Below are 25,473 nucleotides of genomic sequence, written 5' to 3'. Positions count from 1 at the left end.
TATAAATAAATACATGATAAGTGGGTTGTACTTGTATAGCGCTTTTCTACCTTCAAGGTACTCAAAGCGCTTTGACACTACTTCCACATTTACTCATTCACACACACAATCACACACTGATGAAGGGAGCTGCCATGCAAGGCGCTAACCAGCACCCATCAGGAGCAAGGGTGAAGTGTCTTGCTTAGGATACAACGGACGTGACGAGGTTGGTACTAGGTGGGGATTGAACCAGAGACCCTCGGGTTGCGCACGGCTACTCTCCCACTGCACGGGTCATGGGGATATGGATATATATATATATATATATATATATATATATATATATATATATATATATATATTATATTATATATAATATATCATATATATGTTATATATGTATAAATGTATATATATATATACTGTATACATACACACACACATATATATATATATATATATATATATATATATATATATATATATATATATATATATATATATATATATATATATTCATATGTAGATATGCACATATATACATAACTACACACATATATATGTAGATGTATAAATATACATGTATATGCACATATAAAAATAACTTCATACATATATACAATGATAGGTCAAATAATACTGAATGGTCAATGCATTATGAAAACGCAAGGAGAGATAATCTTTACATTTACATCTTACACAATTTCCCAACTCTTATGGAAACAGAGTTTGTACGTTGTTTTTGCTTTTTAGCATCGTAACCAATGTATCAAAGTGGCCCCCACATCTTTACATTTTACTAAATGCAGCCCTTGGTGGACACCCCTTATCGAAATGGAAGTAAGAAAAAACAAATAACTGTAAATGTGTAAATGTTTTTCTTTTACTATTTACTCTTTGGCTCATTATTAAGGTTGTTTCTTCTAGTATATATATATATATATATATATATATATATATAATATAATATAAAAATACTATTATTGTATTTGCTAGCTAATAATTGTATCAAATGTAATGACTTGGCAAATCCAACAAAAGACCGTTACGATACACTAACACAGTATCAGTGCAGTGTCGATGCAGGTAGTGAGTGTGCCAAACCCTCACTGAGTCATCATTTATCCATCACAAGTATATACAGTGTTATGATTCAAACATGTTAACCATGACATTCTGGGATATTTGGGGTTTAAAAATGACAACATGCAAACTTGAAATAGGAATGTGTTCTTTTTTTCTTTTCTTTTCTCTCCTCGTTGTGCTATTTTGGTCCCGGACAAGAAAAAATGTATTTATTGAAAACGTTGTAGCACATATTAGGATCACATGTCAGGTCATTCCGTGATTCTCAACACACACGGATGTTTGCTTTCAGTATAGCACTAACTTTTGAAGCTTTTCTCTCGGTGTGGTTTGAGCGTAGAAGCATGGCATCATACTTTGGAAACAATGTACAGCAATGAGCCGTTAGTTGGTGCTCGGGGTTATTTTGTCACCATTCTCTTCTTTCGGGGAAAATTTCAAAGCGTGCGTCTCGCTCGCCTGACTTCAAGAAAGATTCAGTGGAGACGCATGTGAGGCGTTTGCTCTGCTATGTTGAGGTGCTACTTGAAAAATGATCAAAACAACTTTATGGGAGGTTTTTGTTTTGTATACTTTATGAAGCTGTCATCCACAGATATGCCTCCATTTTTGTTCATGTCATTCCATCTTATTGGAATAATTGACTTACTCAGTTCTAATTCAGATTGAAATTTTAAAACTATATAGAAACTACAGATTATTATTTGGGGTTGTGGATTTTCTAGGCTAGCGTGTCTTGTCATTGAGTATATATATTGTTAACTATATTATCTAAAAAAGTGAACACTTAAAGTTTTTATTTCATTTTATTTGAAGAAGTAATATCTAATGGGAACTAATGATTTCTGAAACATGTTTTATGTTATTGCTTTTTAACAGCAACTCATGGATCTGTTTTGGTATATAAGACCAACAATAATGAGTTTTTATTTCAATACACTCAGAAATGTTGGTTATTGTGTATACAGATACTTTTCTTCTGTCTTTTAATTTTTTTGGTTTGTATATGGACTTCATTTGCCTGACAAATCCGTTATGTTGCTTTCAAACTTTCATATTTGTGTTAAACAATAAAACAAATGTGCTTTGTTTGTACCAATATTTTCATTGTATCATCATTTTCATTATATACATATAGGGATGTCTTACGTTGCAGTAAGTATGCAATTATAGAATAAAATCATGAGGCACACTTTTTTTTTTAACCAAACGCAAAAATAATTGACTAAAACAGGGTTTATCTAAATCAATTTGCATTTATCCAACAAAAATAATAACTTAGACTGAGACAAAATGTAATGATTCACAAGGGAAATTGTTCCACACAGTAACTCAGTTACAAAGGATGGAAAGTAAGGATGGAAAGGATAATGCAGGTAGATAGTACTTTATTGATTCCGTCAGGAAAATCAAAATTCCAGCAGCATAGTTGAGAGCAATTTAAAAAGTAAAAAATAAATAATGGAGGTATAAATGGAAACAAAATAGAAAAATATTACAACAAGATCAAAAATAAAAAGCAACAATGGGAATAAAAATATAGCAGTAATATAAGAATATAACAAGAGAAACTAGGCAGTAGTGACCATGTTATGAAAACGTATTGCACTGTTATTGTTTTGCATCCTCTGTTATTCGAGTACCCCCGCCCCCCGCCCCAGAGAGGAGTTGTACAGTCTAATGGTGTGTGGGACAAAGGAGTTTTTGAGTCTATTAGTCCTGCACTTGGGATGAAGCAGTCTAGCACTGAACAGGCTCCTCTGGCTACTGATAATGCTATGCAGAGGGTGACTAGCATCATCCAGGATGCTCACTAGTTTTTCCACAGTCCTCTTCTCTGCCACCGTCACCAGTGAGTCCAGTTTTATTCCGATTGTAGAACCCGCCCGCCTGATCAGTTTCTCCAGTGTGGAGCTGTCCTTCTTAGATGTACTGCCCCCCCAGCACACTACCATGTAGAACAGAACACTGGCAACCACAGACTGGTAGTACATCCACAAGAGATTTTTTTTACAGATATTGAAGGAGCGCAGCCTCCTGAGGAAGTACAGCCTGCTCTGTCCTTTTTTGTACAGGTGGTCCGTGTTAACAGTCCAGTACAGCTTATTGTCCGCCCAAAACCCGAGGTACTTGAATGAGTCCACGGTCTGTACCTCAACTCCCTCAATCATAATAGGTTGTGACCTTGGACTCGACCTCCCAAAGTCAATGACCAGCTTCTTGGTCTTTGACGGATTGGGCTGCAAGAGGTTCCTGTAGCACCAGACAACAAAGTCCCTCACCAGGCTCTGGAACTCCTCATTTCTGCCCTCCCTGATGCACCTGACGTTGGCTGTGTCATCCGGGTACTTCAGGATGTGACACAGCTCTGAGTTGTAGCATAAGTCAGCGGTGTACAGGGTGAAGAGAAGAGGGGCCAGCACCTCAGTACTGTCTCACGACGGTCTAAACCCAGCTCACGTTCCCTATTAGTGGGTGAACGATCCAACGCTTGTATAAAGTAGACTAAAAATGTACCGTAGTAGCAATATAAAATCTAACATATGTTATATTTACATATTATACATCATGATATATACTGATGTTATTTTACCTAATATATAACAATTACTGTGTACAATATTACAGTATATGTAACATTTACTTACATACATGTCAAGTTATGTTTTATTTGTGCTCTCCCCTAACTTGAAAAGGGTTTTGACTTTTTGACCAGGTGTTACACTGTCTTCACTCTTTGTTTGAATCCAATGATGAGACAAATCTGTTTCTCCTTTTATTTTGGACTTGATTGTCTCTTTTTTCCACTAGATAGTTGTAAGGTGAAAAACTTTTGGAGAAGGTGGAGAAAAAACTAAAGCAATTAGGGATCAATATAAACAAATGAAATTTCAATAAACCTTTTTTAAAGTAAAAGTGTATCTGAAAGTACATATACTGTAATGACCCTTAACAGCTTGGATTTGGCATTTAAACATTTACCACTAGGCAATTAAAATAAATTCAACATATCAAATCAAACATCAAAATAATATGAGTAATCTCACCATCAGCCACCCTGGACTCTGTAAACAGTTGGCCACTACTGTATTTGGCAAATTCTCCTAGAGCAGAGTTTGTTGGCCTGAAGTCTGAGCTGGAGCTGCAGACTTTAAAAGAGTGGATTTGATTGCTTCAGGTGAGAGCCTAACAGAACAATTGATGCATATTCATAGTGCCTCTTGGAGTCTTCACTCTGATCTTGCAGAGGTACCGCTCTGTTTCCACAATGGTCTTCATTCCTCCGACACCATGTACAATGAGTGTGGAGTCTTCGCTCCTGAGGTTCAGTTTGTCTGCAGCCTTGTGGGTGATGTAATTGGTGCTGGACGCCAGGTCAATCAGTGTTCCAATCTTTTACCAGCGTTTGCGGTGACCTCCAATAACTTTATCATGAGTGGCAGTTCCTGCAATCAACTTTCCGCTAAAAGTCCTGATTTTACTTTTGTGGTGTTGAACGTCTTGGATGCAGCATTGGAGAAAGCATCATGAAACTGCCTTGCCAGCTCTGGGGAAAGCTTCTTGACCAAGTCCTCCTGTTCTTCTGTGTACGTTCTCCTACTTTTGCGATCCATTTAGCCAGGTTTGCTCTTTTTCTGTGCCGAGCTGCTTTTCTTGTTTGGACAGAGGTAGAAATGATGCTCAGGTGCATGTTCACCCTTGCAGGCATGGTTGTTGCATAGGGAATCATCTTTGCAGTCTGAACTGTCATTATGGACTTTAAGACATTTCTTGCATGCACCCAACTTCTTAGCAGCAGCCTTCTCTGCAAGCAGCAGTTCCCGGAACCGCATGCAACAGTAGAACTTATTTCTGTGCTTCCCATCTCCAGACAACACAGTCACTTGTTTTGGTGGATTTTTTCCTAGCATTTCTAGGATCAGGCTTCGAATCCCTCTTGTTAGGTTCCTCATCCAGTTGTTCCAGCAGCTCATATATGCTGTCTTGCTCTTTGAGGAAGTCCAAGCAATCGTCAAACTTGCTTGCTGGAGTCACAGCATTCCTGGTGTCTGCTGCATAGATGAGCCATTCCTTTCTGAGAGGTCCTGTGAGTTTACCCCCAATCCAAGCTCACTGAGATCTTGAAGCGCCTTCTCCACTGCTTGGATTAGCTCCATGACTTTTTGCGGCTGGTTACTTTTGACGGGTTGCATTCTCTGCAACTCCTCCACTATCTCTATAGCAATGGGTGTCCGGTTGCCATAGTGATTCTCCAGAACACGAAAGATGTCAACGGCAGTGTGAGGAGTGGTGAGACAAAGGTCTTTCCTGATCTTGTCCTCAACACTGTCCAGCAATTCAGCCTTCTTCACTTCCTTGGAACCAGTTGGCTCACCTTGTCTCTGGAGTGCTTCCCAGTGGTTTTTTCACTTGTGGAATTCACGTTTGTTTCAAGTGAACTTAGGAAGGGCTGTGGGTTTCAACTTGATGGCTGTCACAGGATGACTGGGAACAATTGGTTCCCTCCTGACTTCATTCTTTATCCTCTGTTTGATAAAGTCAGCCTTCTTGGAAACCAACCTGCTGGTCTGCAGTTCCAGACCTTTTAAGGTTGTAAGGATTTCAAATACTGTATCTTCAGGGACCCATTGTCTCCACCTCATGCACCTTCTTTGCAGTGTTTATCAGTCTTTCCAGGTGGTTCAGCATAAACTCATATCCATCCAGGTTCATACCCTCAGGTTCCACAGCAGTGGTGCATCTACAATCCTCATCTGCTGCCAGAAGAGCTATGGACACTTCATCTTTTTCAATCTTGTCCCACAGGGCCTATTAGAGTTGACCTTTGACCGCTTTGACTCACACTCCTTTGAGGTATTATCCAGATCTTCTTCTTGCACTTGGGTGAGTTCAGTTTCTCCATCTTTTAGCCAACATATCTCTCCGACCTCCTTCAGCCTTACTGCCCCACTCGATCCCTAAGATCAGCCGATCAGCTGCCACTGACGGTCCCTGACACAAGGCTGACGCTTAGAGGTGACAGAGCTTTCACTGCTGCTGCTCCCAAGCTCTGGAACGACCTACCTCTGAGTGTTAGACAAGCCTCCTCTCTTCCTGTTTTTAAATCTCTCTAAAAAACATACTTTTATTCCTTGGCTTTTAACACTGAGTGATATCCATCCTGCAATGGCGCCCCATTATATACCTGCTGTGAACCTGTTTTTATGTTTTTATGTTTTATTTATTTATTTCTTTTTTTATCATTTTCTGTTTGTGTTGTGTTGTTTGCTCGGTCCTCGTATTATCTTTTAACCTGTCCATTGTACAGCACTTTGGCTACCCCTGTGGTAAATTTAAAATGTGCTTTATAAATAAAGTTGATTTGATTTGATTTATAAGAATGCACACTGTCTGTGACTTGTTGATAAAGCTTGCGGGTTAAATTCCCCTGATTATGGTTGTTAAATTGTCTTAAAAACCGGACTTTTATAATATAAAATATAATAATTTAAATAATTAAAACATTTTAAAATAAGATTCCCTTTGAAAAAATAAACAATTTAATTTTTGATCCCCCCCCCAGGAACGGAATGATATTAGTTAAAGGCCTACTGAAATGAGATTTTCTTATTTAAACGGGGATAGCAGGTCCATTCTATGTGTCATACTTGATCATTTCGCGAAATTCACATATTTTTGCTGAAATGATTTAGTAGAGAACATCCACGATAAAGTTCGCAACTTTCGGTGTTAAGAGAAATGCCCTGCCTCTACCGGAAGTCACAGACGATGACGTCACACGTGTGGGGGCTCCTCACATATTCACATTATTTTTAATGGGAGCCTCCAACAAAAAGTGCTATTCAGACCGACAAAACAACAATTTCCCCATTAATTTGAGCGAGGATGAAAGATTCGTGTTTGAGGATATTGACAGCGATGGACTAGAAAAAAAAAATTATTAAAAAAAATATGTTAAAAAAAAACGTGATTGCATTGGGACGGATTCCGATGTTTTTAGAGACACTTGCCAGGATAATACTGGGAAATCCCTTATCCTTCTATTGTGTTGCTAGTGTTTTAGTGAGTTAAATAGTACCTGATAGTCGGAAGGGTGTTGTCTTGACGCGCAGTGTCTCAGGGGAGTCGACGGCAGCTATGGACGGCACAAGCTCAGCTTTTCTCCGGTAAGAACTGACTTTTTAACCACAAATTTCTCACCGAACCCTGCTGGTTGACATGTGGTCGGGATCCATGTTGGCTTGACCGCGCTCTGATCCATAGGAAAGTTTCACCTCCAGGAATTTTAAACAAGGAAACACAGTGTGTTTGTGTGGCTAAAGGCTAAAGCTTCCGAACTCCATCTCTCTACTGTGACTTCTCCTATATTAATTGAACAAATTGCAAAAGATTCAGCAACTCAGCTCTCCAAAATACTGTGTAATTATGCCGTTAAAGCAGACGACTTTTAGCTGTGTGTGTGTGCAGCGCTCACATTTCCTTGAAACCCGTGACGTCTTGCGTACCCGTCATCATTACACGACGTTTTCAAGACGAAACTCCCGGGAAATTTTAAATTGTAATTTAGTAAACTAAAAAGGCCGTATTAGCATGTGTTGCAATGTTAATATTTCATCATTGATGTATAAACTATCAGACTGCGTGGTGGGTAGTAGTGGGTTTCAGTAGGCCTTTAAGGTTGCTGTCTTCATCAAATATGCCAAATGAGACACACTTGCATGCTATTGCGCATGCACGAAAAAAGCCACGTTCGCCAACGGTTTGCTGAAAACATTAAAACAATAACAACACAAGTGTATAAAAATGGTTTAAACAATGTGAGTCGATGTAAGTTTTGGTTGTCGACTATTTGAGATTATAAATCGTTTGTTTTTGCAAACCAGTGTAAAAAAAAATAGTCCAAACGGAAGTGTCTGAGGTTTTGGCGCATGCGCATAAAAAACGGACATTTGACAGTGAGCAGTGCCACTTTTCACCGAAGAGTAGCGGTGTTTCACTTGTCTTGTTCCACACTCCACCTTGCAGAAGAAGAAAACAACACAGGACTACAAAAAGTTTGAGTTTGCAGCTTTTCCAGGTATCAACTACATTCTTTATTCAATGACTATACCTATCAAATACTGGATTTATTCATGTTTTGCAAATGTAGGATGTGTATGGTCTTTACCCGTTTGTGGAATGTTCTTTTAAACTGCCAGTTAGCCTGAATGTAGGACTTCCCTTCTAACATCAAACTACGTTAGTTTACTTAAGTGTGAACAGCAGCATGTTTACACTTTGACGTTTACATTCTGAATTGTGCTAAAAGGCTAACAATTCACAGTTGCTGACGTCCCCAATTATGGACGTTTTTAGTGCTCGCATTATTGTGTTAAACGTATACTTTTGTTTCTGTTCATTAAAGAATGAAGAGGTTGCTCCCTGAGTCAGATTACCCTGAAAACGGTAAAAAACGGTTCTCGAAATTTGAGGTAAGTGACTAAAAGTACAATAATTAATGTTCCGCACACTTACTTAATTGTAAAAAACAAATTAAAGGCTTACTGCACTTGTTTTAGAATGTTGCCTATCATTCACGAACCCTATTTAAGACACGTTTTTCTTTTTTTATGCATTGAAGGTTGTAAAATGCGGCTAGCACGAGGTGGCCAACAATGCAAAAAACAAAACAAAAAAACATTCAAAAACTGCCGGTGTTGTACCGAAATCTCTTACCCATCGGAATTTCTAACTCCAGGGGGCGATGTTCCGACGGCGTTTGTTTGATGATTAAACGGCAAGGCCAAAGAGGAGGAGAAAAAGAACGCTTGCATAAATGGTGTAAACTATCATTAATGCTGAAACGTCAGTTGTCAGAACTTCAGCATTAATAAATTACACATTCTGGAAATCAATGACTTGCTTTCATTATAGTATGAGTCCATTGTATCAGCTGTAATGAAAGTAGGTCATTGTTTATGTTTATGTCTATAGATGTTCTCAATCATCCAGGCCATTGTATTCTCTGGGCGATCAATCGAACAGGACTGTTTGGTTACCAAAATAGCCAATTTACATGAATTTCAGCTAAATGTTAACCAAGTATTAGCAGTATTGTTATTAAAAGTGCTAACGTGAACAGACTTCTTTTATCACAGAGCGCTCTGATAAAAAAAGATTACGATTACAATTCAGGAGCTCATGCTGCTAAATTGACATATTGAGCTGCTGCATTGCCTCTTAGTTGGTGGAACAATTCTAGATAATAAATCATTACTCTCACCTGGATAGTAGAAGGTTGTGGACATAAACTTAGAAGTTGGTTTCTTTTACATTCAACTTTGACCCAGCGATGGCGTGGAAGACAAGAAAAGACGCTTGTTTTTCGGCACTTTTTTTTTTTTACCCTTTGTCAGGATTATGATTAATATTTCAATCAAACGGGAAGATGTATACATCCCAGTAAGAGCAGACACTGTATAGTAAGTGATTGTTTTATTATGTTGGCAGTTTGTTTAGCTACTTGATGCTTAGAAGTGGGAATCTTTAAACACCTCATGATTCGGTTACGATTACAATTCAGGAGTTAGCTTGGATTCAAAATCAATTGTTGATGGTATAAGCGCTAACGCAGACTGGTATTAAAAGCGCTACACAAGTATAACCCATTTACAAACTACTTTTAGCAGTGCCGTGATCACAGAGCGCTATTTAGCTTATGCTGCTATATTGACATAATGAGCTGCTGCATTGTCTCTGAGTTGGTGAAGGTTAATTCCAGGTTATAAATCATGTCCCTCACCTGGATAGTAGAAGGTTGTGCAAGGAAACTGAGAAGTTAATCAACTTTGACATCCAACTTTGACTAGAAAGACACGAAAAGATGCTAGTTTGCGGCGCTTTTATTTTTTTTAACCCTTTGTGACGATTATGATTTAATATTTCATTTAAACAAGACAATATAAACATCCCAGTTAGAGCAGACATTGTACAGTGAGGAGTTGATTTATTATGTTGGCAGTTCGTATTTCTTTTTAAGCTACATGATGCTTAGTGTTTGACTTAAGTGGCATCTGTTTAGCACACATCAAAAATATTAGTTTCTGGATCATTATTTGTCCTTGTTGTTTCTCATGGAGTCTGCTGTGTTTATTAGTGTTGTTGTTGTTAAAGGATACTTTCAGAATAATTTTATATAAGTTATCACACAACTTGTTTTCCCATGAGTTCAGGCTGCCCTGCGAGAAGACAAACGCTGTCTTTGTTTTTATCAAGCAGAATGCCTACCGCTTGTAAACCTCCACTGTGTGCGATGGGATGCGACGTGGTGGTGTCGGTTTCTTTGATCTATTGGACAGCTACAGGAAGGCCTTGTCATGACCCGAGGTCCACAAAGCAGAGAGAGAGGAAACCTGACACCGCTCCAGGCACCTTTTCTTTGAACTCTTTATGAACACCCATCCCTTAGGAGCAGCTGTATAATGTTATGTAATCAGAAAATGCCCAAATAAAGGAAGAGCGCATTGGGACTGCCTTCAGAGCGTGGTGGGAGGCTGAAGCTGAGTGTGCTGCCCCAGACAATTCTCCTCATAAGCTAAATTGAATCCTGTCTCTGTTTGATTCCTTTGCCTCTTGTCTTGTTTAATAGATGTCATCGGTGTTTGAACCTGACAGATAAAGTATAGATTATGATGCGTCCGTGAAATTAATACACCGACGCATGCTTAAAATGATAAATGTAAATGTTGCATTTTGTAATAAATGTTACCAATTTACTGATATAGTATGGCGTGTATATAAAACATTAATGGATGTTTTTGGATGTTTTTTAGGCGCTTTATAGGTTGAATAGAGCCACTCTGATGGACTCCATTGTTAGCTGACTATCGCTAAGGTTTATTTATGACTTAGAAAAAACAAACGCATGTTGTCTTGAAAAAAGGTACAGTTTCCCTTTAAAATGCATATTATAAAACTGCCTGTGTTGGGGTATTTTTTTTTTTTTTTTATAGCTCGAGGCGGTGATTGAACGGGAAATCCGAAAGGTGGTGAATATTAACAACTCCAGGCTTCAGATATTAGAAGAAGCTATTCAACAACTTCAACATGACGATTACGGGAGCACCATGCAAAAACTTGAGGTTGGTACAATTAGTGGTTAGCCTTACGACAGCTCTAACTTTGACTTTTGATCTTTTAAAAAAAAAAAAAAAATGAAACTGGGAGAGTGCATGATGATGAACCCAACACAATTGAATTTACCGTATTTTCCTGACCATGGGGCATCGCGGTGGTACAGGGGTTAGTGCATGTGCCTCACAATACGAAGGTCCTGAGTACCGGCCTCTGGATCTTTCTGTGTGGAGTTTGCTTGTTTTCCCCGTGACTGCGTTTGTTCCCTCTGGGTACTCCGGCTTCCTCTCACCGCCAAAAACATGCACCTGCGGATAGGTGGATTGGCAACACTAAATTGGCCCTAGTGTGTGAATGTTGTCTGTCTATCTGTGTTGGCCTTGCGATGAGATGGCGACTTGTCCAGGGTGTACACCGCCTTCCGCCCGAATGCAGCTGAGATAGGCTCCAGAACCCTCCGCGACCCCAAAAGGGACAAGCGGTAGAAAATGAAAGGATGGATGGGGCGCACTGTATTATTAGAGCACTGCTGATGAATGGTCTATTTTTTATCTTTTTCATATATAAGGCGCACCGGATTATAGGGCGCATTAAAGGAGTCATATTATTATTATTTTTTTCTAAATGTAAAACACTTCCTTTTGGTCTACATAACATGTAATGGAGGTTCTTTGGTGAAAATGTTGTATAGATTATGTATTAGATAATCTTCAAGCCGCTTTCTGACAGTCTCTTCCGGAAGCGCCGTTTTGTGGGCGGCCTTATTTACTTGGCTCACCTTCGACAGCGTCTTCTCCCCGTCATCTTTTGTTGTAACTGGTGTAGTATGCAAGGACGGGAGTGGAAGAAGTATCAAAAGATGGAGCTAACTGTTTTAATGACATTCAGACTTTACTTTAAGCAATCACGGAGCACCATCTCCTCATCCGGAAACAACAACAATCCCATGAAAATATGTCCGACCGGAACTCTCCAATAACTAAAGTTACTTGGGTGAATAATTTAAAACTCACGACACCGGTATGTTTTAGTACTTTCATGGCGAGATTACTGACAGATATAAGTAAGAACTTTACACTACTTTATATCAGAAATGGCAACAGCGGAGGATGAATGTCCCATAACAGGAAGATAGAGAAAAAGAAGAAGCTTCTCGATTACGGTGTCGCCACGGACTACAACGGCGCATCTGTGCAATTTTTCAGGATTTATACAGATCAGCAGGTACCAGAAGGTAAGAAAAGTTGCTTTTGCATAATATTGTGAAACACAACGCCAGATAATACACAAACCATAATATTACCTGTATGGTAATTTTGATTGGTTTTTGAGTGCCATGTGTAATGTTCTGTATTTTCAATGGAACATATAAATTGTTGGTGTTTACTTGAGTCATATTGCCATCATAGTGCAGTCTACGCGTAGCTCTTATGTTTGACTGCCATTTACTGGTCACCCTTATCATTACTCCATGTACCAAATAAAAATTGCTTCGAGGTCGGTAAGCAAAACCAGAATTATTTTGGACATTAGGCACACCGGATTATAAGGCACACTATCGAGTTTTGAGAAGAAGATAAAAGGATTTTAAGTGCGCCTTATATTTCGGACAATACGGTTTATATATTTTTTCCCACCATTACTTTTTTTTATTTTTTTTAGACAAGATCTCAATGATTTAGTTACTTTACACTGTGATAATGCTAAACATAATCTCAAACAACTACAGTATTAAAAGGAGCTATTTTGGTTTGAGCATCAATATTCTAATGTAAAATTTTGGTATTGGTATTTCAGTATCGTTCTGCACATCTCAAGTGCTTAATTTGGCCACAGTTAATATGCACTTTTTCAACTATTTAAATTGATCATTGTCAAATGCTTACAATGGTGTCTATACACACAATTGTATGCTTTCTGCTATACACAACATCCATCTGCCGTAGGGCAATGGCATTCAGTTTGTTATAAGTGCCATTAAAAAGCACTAATTTAGATTTGATGGTACCTGCAGAAACCTGGTTTTGTTTTTTTTCATTTACCATATTTTTCGGAATATAAGGCGCACTTAAAATCCTTTATTTTTCTCAAAACTTAAAACTCTTTTAAACCCGGTGCACCTACTGTACCGAATAATTTTGGTTGTGCTTACCGACCTTGAAGCTGTTTATTTGATACTTGGTGAAATAAGTGTGACCAGTAGATGGCAGTCACACACAAGAGATACGTGTAGACTGCAATATGACTCAAGTAAACAACTCCAACATTGTATATGTGCCATTAAAAATATAGAACACTGCACACGGCGACTCAAAATCTATCAAAATGTTTTAGCATGACTTTGGTAAGCTTTGAAGCCACACTGCTTGATGTATTGTACTGTGCTTCAACATACGAGTATTATTATGGTTTGTGTATAAGGTAAGACGTGGCGTTTTGTTTCTCAATATTATGCTAAATCAACTTTTCTTGCCTTCTGGTACTTGCAGATCTGTAGTATTGAAAGTTTGCGCGCGTCCTATTTTGTAGTTTGTGCCGACCTCGTAGTAAATAAGCTTCTTCTTTTTCTCTATCTTTTTGTTATGGGACATTCATCCTCCTCTGTTGCCATTTCTAATATAAAGTACTGTAAATTTCTTACTTATATCTGTCAGTAAACTCGCCATGAAAGTGGTAAATCATACCGGTGTAGTGAGTTTACATTATTCACCCAAGTAACTTTAGTTATTAGGGAGTTCTGGTCGGACGTTTTTTCACGGGACACATTTGCTGCGTTATTACTAGTGAGCCACGGATTAAGAGATGCTGCTCTGCAATTGATTGAAGTAAAGTGTGAATATCATTAAAACAGTTAGCTCCATCTTTTGACAATTTTTCCACTCCCGTCCTCGCTACAACAAAGATGATGGAGAGAAGACGCTGTCGAAGGTGAGCCATAGAGACAAGACCGCCCACAAAACAGCGCATCCAGAAGCGACTGTCAGAAAGTGGCTCGAACGTGATGTGTAAAACATCATCCATGCATTATTTAGACCAAAGAACCACCAGCATATGTTATGTAGACCAGTGGTTCTCAAATGGGGGTACGCTTACCCCTGGGGGTACTTGAAGGTATGCCAAGGGGTACGTAAGATTTTTTTTAAATATTCAAAAAATAGCAGCAATTCAAAAATCCTTTATAAATATATTTATTGAATAACACTTCAACTAAATATGAATGTAAGTTCATAAACTGTGAAAAAAAAAATACAACAATGCAATATTCAGTGCTGACAGCTAGATTTTTTTGTGGACATGTTCCATAAATATTGAGGTTAAAGATTACTTTTTTTGTGAAGAAATGTTTAGAATTAGGTTCATGATTCCAGATGGATCTCTATCCCCAAAGAGGGCACTTTAAGTTGATGATTACTTCTATGTGTAGAAATCTTTATTTATAATTAAATCACTTGTTTGTTTTTCAAGAAGTTTTCAGTTATTTTTATACATGTTTTTCCCCAAATAGTTCAAGAAAGACCACTACAAATGAGCAATATTTTGCACTGTTATACAATTTAATAAATCTGAAACTGATGACATACTGCTGTATTTTACATCATCTCTTTTTTTCAACCAAAAATGCTTTGCTCTGATTAGGGGGTACTTGAATTAAAAAATTTTTCACAGGGGGTACATCACTGAAAAAAGGTTGAGAACCACTGATATAGACCACAGGGAAGTGTTTACAATTTATTAAAACAAAAAAAAATATGACCCCTTTAATGCGCCTTATAATATGGTGCCACTTTTGTATGAAAATATACCTGACTAGACCCGCTCATCGGCAGTGCGCCTCATAATCCTGTGAACCCTATGGTCTGGATAATAGTGACACATCAGACATGTTTTTTTATTTTAAACTCACACAACAAACACACGCCTCTACAAATTCTTGTTTTGTTCCGCAGGCACGCATTGAGACTATTACAAGGAGAGCAAAAGCAGCTCTTGCCGCGATGGAAACAAAGAAAAAGGTCAGGAAACTCCTGATGTACATGCTAGTCCACCTTAATATATCATTTATGTAAAACTAACCTGCGACTTGTCATACTTTCAGCGCTCTGTGAAGGATTCTGAAATCATCAAGTAAGTCGACTTCAGCAAGGTCAATGTGGCGCTAATATGCTTTTAACTTGTTCCTGAAACAATGTCACGTTCTGCTCCACAGCATAGACTCTGACGATAACAGCATGCCAGAAAGTAAGATTATAATATTAATCACTATCGCTTAATTATTGTTTGGTACTCATTTGGGGACTCTTTATGACTAGTAATAGATACAAGCAAGGACAAGAAAAACTATCTCATTGAAATCATGGTAAGTCTTGTTTATTGTTTTTCTGCTGCGCAGTTGTTGTGGGTTTATTAAAGAAGTGGTTAGTTGGCAAAACAGAAGAAAAAAAACAAATTCACATCCGAATCGCAATTTTTATTCATCCTGATTCTAAATCAATTCAACATTTTCAAATATTTCTTTTAAAAAAAATCCCCCAAAAAATCAAAACTATATTATTTTTCGCAAGAGTACATTTCAAAATGTTTTTTAGGCCATCTTCAGGCAACCGGAGGGAGTTTTTTCTAACCTGTAACTGTTTTGAAAAAAGTCATAATTATTCAACAAATGACACATTTAAAAAATCGGTTTGAAGTATCAGCACGCTGAGGTTTGAAGATTGTGTATTTGATGTGAGCGCTATCACTCACGTTTATTTTTGTGGGCCAAACTGCACTGAATCACATGATGGTGTTGGAGAAAAACAAAGCTTGTTTATTATACTTTATCTTCATGAGCCAAACTGCCGTTTTTTGTATTGATATCGAAAAGTAAACATGTTTTTTAGCATGTTAATATTTTATCCTGTATAGTTAATTCATATATGATGATTTCTGCTCAAACTCTTAATAGATCTGTCCCGATATAGCATGTACATGTCTATGTAGACACAATGTACTGCACAGTACTTAAAAAATACCTCTCTCTATCAAAATGTGAAAATAGAGGTACAGGCATCATGTAATAAGAAAAAGCTGACACGTTGATACTACTAATGAACACAAACACAAATATTTGTCTTTAAATATATACATAAAGTTTATCTCTATATTAGACCTTACAAATTACATGATGGCGTCGCGTCCACACCCCAATATAACATTGTTTTACTTAATGTACTGAATGATCGTGTATAATAATCTTGATTATTATTTTGACCGTAATCGCACGGTCCTATGTGTAAGACTAGTTGTTATATGAATACCATTTTTATCTATATGGACAAAAAGGGCAGTTATGTCTTAGGGTCATCAGGTGAGGTTTTGCAAAATTGTTATATTTGTTTTAATTGTTTAAATCCTATATCCATAAGGTGCCAACTTGCATGAATGAATTTTTTTTTAATGTTTTATTTATTTTGTTTGTGCCATTATACTACACACTTGTTTTGGATTAATTTCTACTTGAGGTAAGTGTAATACAGTGTTCTTATCTGCAGTAATGTTTCTTCTACAAAGAGTCATTTTAAATGTGTTGTTTATTCTTTAATAAAACCTGGTTAAGTTCAGTGAAAGTAACTTTTGAAAATTTTAAACACATTTGAAAATACCTCGATAATATTAATGATAACCGTGATAATTTGGGTCACATTAACCCATACTTGCCAACCTTGAGACCTCCGAATTTTTGGGACTGTGGGGTTGAGGTGGGCGGGGCCGAGATGGGCAGGGAGCGCAAGGGGGCAGGGTTAAGGAGGGGGGCAGTATATTTATAGCTAGAATTCACTGTAATTCAAGTTATTCTTTTTTATTTATACATATATATGTATGTATGTATGTGTGTGTATGTATGTATGTATGTGTGTGTGTGTATGTATGTATGTATGTATATGTATGTATGTATGTATGTATATGTATGTATGTATGTATATATATATGTATATTTGTGTGTATATATATGTGTGTGTGTGTGTATATATGTATGTGTAAATAAATGAACACTGAAATTCACATATTTTTTTATAGTTATATATATAACTATAAAAAATATATGAATTTCAGTGTTCATTTATACACACACACACACACACACACACACACACACACACACACACACATAACACTCCTCTACTCATTGATGTATTTGAAAGTGCAATGCTTTGCAGCCAGTAGCACAGCCTTTTAAGGAGCATAGGTATGGGCAGCATCTGTGAAATTTAATTCGCAGGAAAGGAGTGAGTTTAGGGTTAAATTGTCCATCCTTGTTCTATTCTCTGTCACTATCGTTTTTTGGACATTACTTGCCGTAGTTTTGAAGCAATGCAAGATGGGAATCCGGATGTTGTGGGTCAGTGTATTAACGTGCCGGCTGGAATAAACACGCTGAGCAATAGCTCCATGTCTGCCTACTTTATCGGTTATAGATAAACCTATGGAAAACGGAGATGTATATAATAGTCTCCTTGTTGTGTGTGCAGTTGCACACTGAGCTCCAAAAGTCGTAGATGTTATAACGTGACGGGGCCGGCACGCTGTTTATAAGGACGAAAAGCAGACGTGACGACAGGCTGTCCTCACTCAGGTCCGGCTGGAAATCGGTAGAAATTTGAGATAATGGTTGTCCTGGGAGATTTTCGGGAGAGGCACTGAAATTCGGAAGTCTCCCGAAAAGTCCGGGAGGATTGGCAAGTATGCAATAACCGTGATACTAAATCTTCATATCGTGACATTCCTAGTTGTGTAGCATATTCAGCTAGGCCTCATCCTCCAGTGATAATGAGACATGTGAGAAACTCAGTTTATTGGCTGCCATGGAGGCGAGGATTAGTGACTCAGAAGCGTCGGTTCGGTCGTTGGTAGGGGTGTGCATACTAGGGCACCCAACGATTCATTCCGATTCCTTAGGTGACTATACGATTCAGAATTAAGGTTTAAGAATGGCCTTCCCAAAGTCCGAACTTAAACGTATTTGACCATGCTGAAGAAACAAGTCAATGTCAGAAAACCAACAAATTTAGCTGAACTGCACCAATTTTGTCAAGAGGAGTGGTCAAAAATAAAACCAGAAGCTTGTGGATTGCTACCAAAAGCGCCTTACTGCAGTGAAACTTGCCAAGGGACATGTAACCAAATATTAACATTGCTGTATATATACTTTTGACCCAGCAGATTTGGTCACATTTCCAGTATACCCATAATAAATTCATGAAATAACCAATCTTCATGAATGTTTTTTGTGACCAACAAGTATGTGCTTCCATCACTCTATCACAAAAAATAAGAGTTGTAGAAATTATTGGAAACTCAAAACAGCCATGACATCATGTTCTTTACAAGTGTATGTAAATGTGTGTGTGTGTGTGTGTGTGTGTGTGTGTGTGTGAGAGAGAGAGAGAGTGAGATTTGAAAATTATTAATAATTTTTTACAATCAGGATTGAATAAGAATTGCTACTCGGATGTGAATCGATTAGGACACAAAATGCGTCATCAACATGCATTATTACAATATGACAAATACAGTATCAAGCTCTGTCGTCGGTATCCTATCGATATAACGATATCATATGTTGTATGGCAACTCTGTTAGAGCAAAAAAACCTGTTTACGGCCTATAAAAATACATTTTTAACAATATTGGAGCCATTTAGACATGAAATAACACCCATATATTCACCTTTACACACTCCTGATAATGCTGCCAGAGCTGAGCCAATCAGTGGCCAATATATTGAACAGCGCACTCTGATTGGTTTGGTTTCATCAATACTAATGTGGTATTTATATTAGTACAATAAGCCATTTTTATGCTTGAGAACGCTTCATTAGGTCCAAAAACATAGAATATGCCTAAAAAAACAATCTTTGCGACGTTACCAGCCAGACGTACAGAATGGTAGGTAAAAGATGGTATACTTTGGGTGAATCCGTCAACTTTATTAAAAAAAATATTCTTCAGGTTTTTGTTTTAACATTAGCCACCTAGCAGGAGGTTGCTTTGCCTCACAGTATCGACGTTCGTGGTGATATCGAGTCAAAGACACGCCCACATTTTTTAAACTGCTTATGACAATTTCGGACTCAGACGTTAACTCTTCAATCCCCTCCTTTTGTTAAGGAATCCGCCACATCTTCTTTAAAGAGGATACAAGCAGAAAATACTGGTATGTTTTTTTTTTTACATTTTGTATAAGACAAAGTAAAAATACACGTTTGGTTTTACCGCCTTTTTTCTGACTCCTCCTTCTGCCTACTAATCCAGCAGTGATGAGCGCGATGGAAAACCTGTGTAAGGCTGCGTCTCCTCCTCCTAAGCACCAGGTAGGTTACATGCACCTGTCAAAGCATAGCACACATAAATATGCAGCGGAACCTCCATTTACCAACTTAATTGGGGCTTAAATCGAAAAAGTCCGTATAGGAAAGCACGTCTCTATAAGAAACAATGTAAATATGAATAATGAGGTCCAGCATTGACAAAAGTCCATATTTTAATGAAAGTTTGTACACTATGAACACAATAAAAAGTAATCTACTGCACAGTGTATCTAACAAACATAACAAAGAGGTGATGGATCAACTATCTCTTTATTAACAATCTAAAACAAAAACAAGCCAAATTGTCCTGTATGCGCTGCTTTGCCAACTTGTGTACACACCGAAGTCCCTTTGGTGCCCTCAAAATTCAGAAACCACAACAATCCTTAACTTTAACAACCATAATATAACATAATACCATATTGTTTCTATACAAAACATTTAAATAAGTTTACTATTAGTAAACAAGGCAATTAAAAGTGCTTTAAAGAAAATTTAAAGGCAACATTAAAGATAAAATAATCACAATTCAAATTAAACATAAATAAAAAATCATAAATTCAAATAGTGTAGATAAAATACATTCAGTTGTCATCCATCCACCCATCCATTTTTTACCGCTTATTCCCTTTTGGGGTCTCAGCTACAATCGGGCGGAAGGCGGGGTACACCCTGGACAAGTCGCTACCTCATCGCAGGGCGTTCGGTTGTCATATAAAGTCAAATGTGCTTACAGTACAGAGCTGTTCCTTACAGAGGAGACCGAGAGAGAGAGAAGTGATTGGGATAAGTAGAGGGGCCGTGTCTGAGTGTTCTTGAAAGAACCTCTGCTGAACGAGAGGTAGTTTTGGCCTTCGCCATGAAATAGGTTCCCTTTGGTGTATTTTTCCAGAAAAGTCTGTTCTCATCACAATTAAACACATGCTGGCCGGCTATCTCAATCTTTTCACAAAATGGCTGCCAGCGGGACACCAAATGAATCATGACACATGCTTTGCACACAGAGGCATATTTGGCTCCGTCTAAAAGTTTGTACACCAAAAAGTTCGCAAACGGATGGGTTCGTAAATGTGATGTAACAGTACCTTCCTACCAGGTTTGTCAAAAGCAAGGGAGTAGGTTTGATTTTGAGATTGGTGGGGACACAAAAGTGCTCCAAGGCAGCACTCTGAAAGTTTACTTTTTTTTTTTTTTTTTACATTAGTAATCATAATTTCACGTCATGCAGATGTTATAGGGTAAAGTAACTAAAATGAAAGCAAAGGAGACAACTTCGAAGAGTTCTCATCTTTACTTTTTAGTGTAGGGCTGTAGTGCAACTGTGCATCATACTGTCAATTAACATAGCCTACAGTCCATCAACAACATCAGAAATACATTCATGCAATACAACATTGTAAATAAACATAAATGAACTGTAATAATCTTTTCCCCAACTTGTGTTTAAATCACTCACAATGTTTCCCTTCATCTACTTCTTTCTATTGCTGCTTTTGTACTGTAAATATGTTACATGAAACAAACATTTTTTTTTTTTTAAATAAAACTGAAAGGTCAAATCCGGCGATCTGATTGGCTGTTAACCGTGGTTTAAATATTGAGCACGGCTACTATTCTAAAGCCTTATCACAGCGTAGGCTATCACTCCACCTCAGGCACGTATGACTGGTATGAATGGAAGTTGTCATGTATCCATGACAACGGACTGTTGCAGTCCATAGAAAAAGACAGCTGATGTTTTTACGATGTTAAAAAACGGACTAAAGTAGTTGAATTCACATGTTTAAGGTTAACTTTTACCTCCAGGGAGGGTTAACAATGGTAGAGGGGACTGAGCATTGACTTTCACCTGAAAAAAAGCGGAGGAAAAGACGAGATGCAGTGCTAATTTGGAGCTAACGTCTGGATAGGCGGGACTGTTTTTTTCACAGTGAGGCTATTTTATTGGATATGTATTTCTGGTTGAATAAAACTACATTAAATTGAGTATTCCTATTTCATATTGCCTTTATTGGTAACCATTTTATAAAAGCAATATATCACTCCAGTCCATGGTATATGCTCATTATAGCACTCTAAGGGGCGTGACTGGAGTGATATATTGTTTAATTATTCAATTTTGTTGAGCCTTTATAAACCCTTGAAGTGACTTACAGCTTGACTCCTAAAGAAGTCTCTTATATCCAGTTTTCTTTTCATTGACATCCTTCAAAACCTACAGCACACCTGCACGCAAACAGACACAAACACAATGTAAATCACAGCACTGATATTAAAATCCATCTAGCTACCGTGTGCCTGGAACAACAAATGCCGAACATGATGACAACTTACACTGACAGTTGCACTGCCTCTCGTGCGGTCGCTAACAACTAGCATGTAGGCTAACTTTTACAAGCAGAAGGAGTGACAGCGGGGACAGCCAATCACACGTAAGTTAGCATTAAAGCGGCAACCAATCAGGGAGCGATATTTAGGTTAGAGGCCGGACTTCTAGCATAGACCGACATTTAACCCTTTCTGTGCCATAATCATTGACTAAACATTACGGCCAGCGCTTGTATTGATAGTGACTACACAGTAGCGGCTGGATATTGGTAGGGACGTGTCCCTAGCGTTCCTACCCAATTCTACGCCCTTGGTCAAAAGTATCGATACTTTGGTGCCATGTTAATATCAATGCGCAAAAAATCCATCGATACATTATAATTATTAATATTTTATTCTAATTGTTTGGATACCTATTTACCTGCTTTCACTTAGTACTTGTATGTATGTGTCTAAATACATGTGTACAGTATATTCTACGTGTGTACTGTACGTTTGTGCCAAAGTGAGTAAAGGATTAGTGATAATGCAATAAGTGTAGTATATTAATCATTGTATATAATAGTAATGATAAGAAAAAGTTAAGTATGTTATACATTATAAAGGGTGGGAGTAAATATGTTTCACTTCTTCAGTATATACTTATTTGCCTTGAGAGTGAAAGCGCAGCTCCACCACCACAAGCCCACTGAACAAATGTCTGTTTTATGGCACATTGCAGGAATAAAGTGAAACAACAAAGCATAAAAAATGTAAAAATAGAGCAAAAAAACATACGGAATGGAAAAAGCAAAAATGTTGATACACATACGTGTCTGTTTATCCTTTTTATTACCATATTTCATTACAAATGTCACACTGCCACTATTTTTAATTAATATTAATAACAATTTTGCTTGTTTTATATCATTAAAGGCTACACACCACTGCTCTTCCTTTTAGAATGTAAAGTAGTTAATTATTATTTATGATCATATTTATAAGCAGTCTTGTTTGCTTAGATATACTGAGAGCTTATAAATCACTGCTGTTCTTTTTTCAATGTTTTTCAATATCTTTAAAAATGAGGGTCTCTTAACAATCACAAGGTGTTTACATTATTATTATTATCATTGTCATTTTTTTTTTATTCTAATTGTTTGGATACTTGTTTAAGTGTTTTCACATAGGCACATACATACAATAACTATGTACATGTGTATTGTACGTATGTACTGTACGTTTGTGCTAAAGTGAGTAAACTATTAGTGATAATATATTGCAATAAGAGCAGTAAATACTGTAAATCATTGTACAAACCCCGTTTCCATATGAGTTGGGAAATTGTGTACGATGTAAATATAAACGGAATACCATGATTTGCAAATCCTTTTCAACCCATATTCAATTCAATGCACTACAAAGACAAGATATTTGATGTTCAAATTCATAACCTTTTTTTTTTATGCAAATAATTAACTTAGATTTTCATGGCTGCAACACGTGCCAAAGTAGTTGGGAAAGGGCATGTTCACCACTGTGTTACATCACCTTTTCTTTTAACAACACTCAATAAACGTTTGGGAACTGAGGAAACTAATTGTTGAAGTTTTGAAAGTGGAATTATTTCCCATTCTTGTTTTTATGTAGAGCTTCAGTCGTTCAACAGTCCGGGGTCTCCACTGTTGTACTTTACGCTTCATAATGCGCCACACATTTTCGATGGGAGACAGGTCTGGACTGCAGGCGGGCCAGGAAAGTACCCACACACTTTTTTTACGAAGCCACGCTGTTGTAACACGTGCTGAATGTGGCTTGGCATTGTCTTGCTGAAATAAGCAGGGGTGTCCATGAAAAAGACGGCGCTTAAATGGCAGCATTTGTTGTTCCAAACCCTGTATGTACCTTTTTAGCGTTAATGGTGCCTTCACAGATGTGTAAGTTACCCATTCCTTGGGCCGTAATGCACCCCCATACCATCACAGATGCTGGCTTTTGAACTTGGCATCGATAAGTCTGGATGGTTCGCTTCCCCTTTGGTCCGGATGACACAATGTCGAATATTTCCTAAAACATTTTGAAATGTGGACTCGTCAGACCACAGAACACGTTTCCACTTTGCATCAGTCCATCTTAAATGATCTCGGACCCAGAGAAGCCGGTGGCATTTCTGGATGTTGTTGATAAATGGCTTTCGCTTTGCATAGTAGACCTTTTAACTTGCACTTACAGATGTAGCGACAAACTGTGTTTAGTGACAGTGGTTTTCTGAAGCGTTCCTGACCCCATGTGATGATATTTTTTAGAGATTGATGTCGGTTTTTGATACAGTGCCGTCTTGAGGGATCGAAGGTCACGGTCATTCAATATTGGTTTCGGGCCATGCCGCTTCCGCGGAATGTTTTCTCCAGATTCTCTGAAACTTTTGATGATATTATGGACCGTAGATGTTGAAATCCCTAAATTTCTTGAATTGCACTTTGAGAAACGTTGTTCTTAAACTGTTTGACTATTTGCTCACGCAGTTGTGGACAGAGGGGTGTACCTCGCCCCATCCTTGCTTGTGAAAGACTGAGCATTTTTTGGGAAGCTTTTTTATACCCAATCATGGCACCCACCTGTTCCCAGTTATCCTGCACACCTGTGGGATGTTCCAAATAAGTGTTTGATGAGTATTCCTCAACTTTATCAGTATTTATTGCCACCTTTCCCAACTTCTTTGTCATGTGTTGCTAGCATCAAATTCTAAAGTTTATGATTATTTGAAAAAAAACAAAAACATGTTTATCAGTTTAAACATCGAATATGTTGTCTTTGTAGTGCATTCAATTGAATATGGGTTAAAAATAATTAGCAAATTATTGTATTCTGTTTATATTTACATCTAACACAATTTTTCAACTCATATGTAAACGGGGTTTGCATATAATAATAAGAAATCTAGTAATGTAATGTATTAATAAAGGGTGGGAGTAAAAATGCTTCACTTCTTCAGTATATAACTATTCGCAGTGAGTGCAGCTCCGCCACAACAAGCCCACTGAACGCACCTCTGTTTTATGGTGCATTGCATTGAATAAATAAAAAGTAAAAAAAAAAGGCACCAAAAATGTAAAAATAGAGGAAACAAGATACAAATACAAAAAAAAAATGCAAACACCAAAAGGTGTCTAACCTTTTTATTAGCATATTTCATTACAAATGACATGACGTCCCACTGCCACCATTTTGAAAAAATAAAAACAATATTGTTTGTTTTATATACATAAAGGCTACATACACATCACTGTAATTATCATTATCATTATTGATATTTTAATTTTTAGGGGACATATTTACTTGTTTATCACTTAGTACTAGCCGAAATACATGTGTACAGTATATTGTACGTATGTATTGTCCGTTTGTAAATTAATCATTGTATATAATAATAATATTGATAAGAAAGCTAGGTATGTTATTATTAATAAGGGGTGAGAGTAAATAAGTTTCACTTGTTCAGTATATAAGTATTCGCCGTGCGAGTGCAGCTCCGCTACCACAAGCCCACTGATTGCAACTCTGTTTTATGACACATTGCAGAAATAAAGTGAAACAAAAAAGCATCAAAAATTTAAAAATAGAGCAAAAACGTAAT

At 37.5% G+C, this 25,473-nt stretch overlaps 1 protein-coding gene and 1 long non-coding RNA gene across 5 annotated transcripts in view; one reads left to right on the top strand and one right to left on the bottom strand.

Annotated features, from left to right (window-relative positions):
* Nucleotides 1-8,007: 8,007 nt before the first annotated feature.
* Nucleotides 8,008-25,473, top strand: part of atf7ip2 (activating transcription factor 7 interacting protein 2) — a 28,229-nt gene continuing 10,763 nt past the window's right edge. For 2 of the 4 annotated variants that reach the window (XM_061905863.1, XM_061905862.1), the window contains exons 1-9: nt 8,008-8,146; nt 8,474-8,540; nt 11,061-11,189; nt 15,129-15,194; nt 15,278-15,306; nt 15,389-15,420; nt 15,492-15,538; nt 19,330-19,375; nt 19,477-19,532. In XM_061905863.1, the coding sequence (XP_061761847.1) occupies nt 8,475-8,540; nt 11,061-11,189; nt 15,129-15,194; nt 15,278-15,306; nt 15,389-15,420; nt 15,492-15,538; nt 19,330-19,375; nt 19,477-19,532 (471 nt within the window). In that variant the 5' untranslated portion in view covers nt 8,008-8,146; nt 8,474. Of the gene's footprint in view, nt 8,147-8,473; nt 8,541-11,060; nt 11,190-15,128; nt 15,195-15,277; nt 15,307-15,388; nt 15,421-15,491; nt 15,539-19,329; nt 19,376-19,473; nt 19,533-25,473 lie in introns of all 4 variants that reach the window. The other 2 variants (XM_061905861.1, XM_061905860.1) reach the window with 1 other exon arrangement.
* Nucleotides 17,302-21,959, bottom strand: LOC133556183 (uncharacterized). Its single transcript, XR_009807468.1, has 3 exons — nt 21,864-21,959; nt 21,684-21,755; nt 17,302-19,547 (listed from the first exon to the last, which is right to left on the bottom strand). It is a non-coding gene; the product is annotated as an uncharacterized LOC133556183 (long non-coding RNA).

The sequence above is a fragment of the Nerophis ophidion genome, linkage group LG07 (genome assembly GCF_033978795.1).
Source record: "Nerophis ophidion isolate RoL-2023_Sa linkage group LG07, RoL_Noph_v1.0, whole genome shotgun sequence".
NCBI lineage: Eukaryota > Metazoa > Chordata > Actinopteri > Syngnathiformes > Syngnathidae > Nerophis > Nerophis ophidion.
This window is presented reverse-complemented; position numbering and strand designations above follow the sequence as displayed.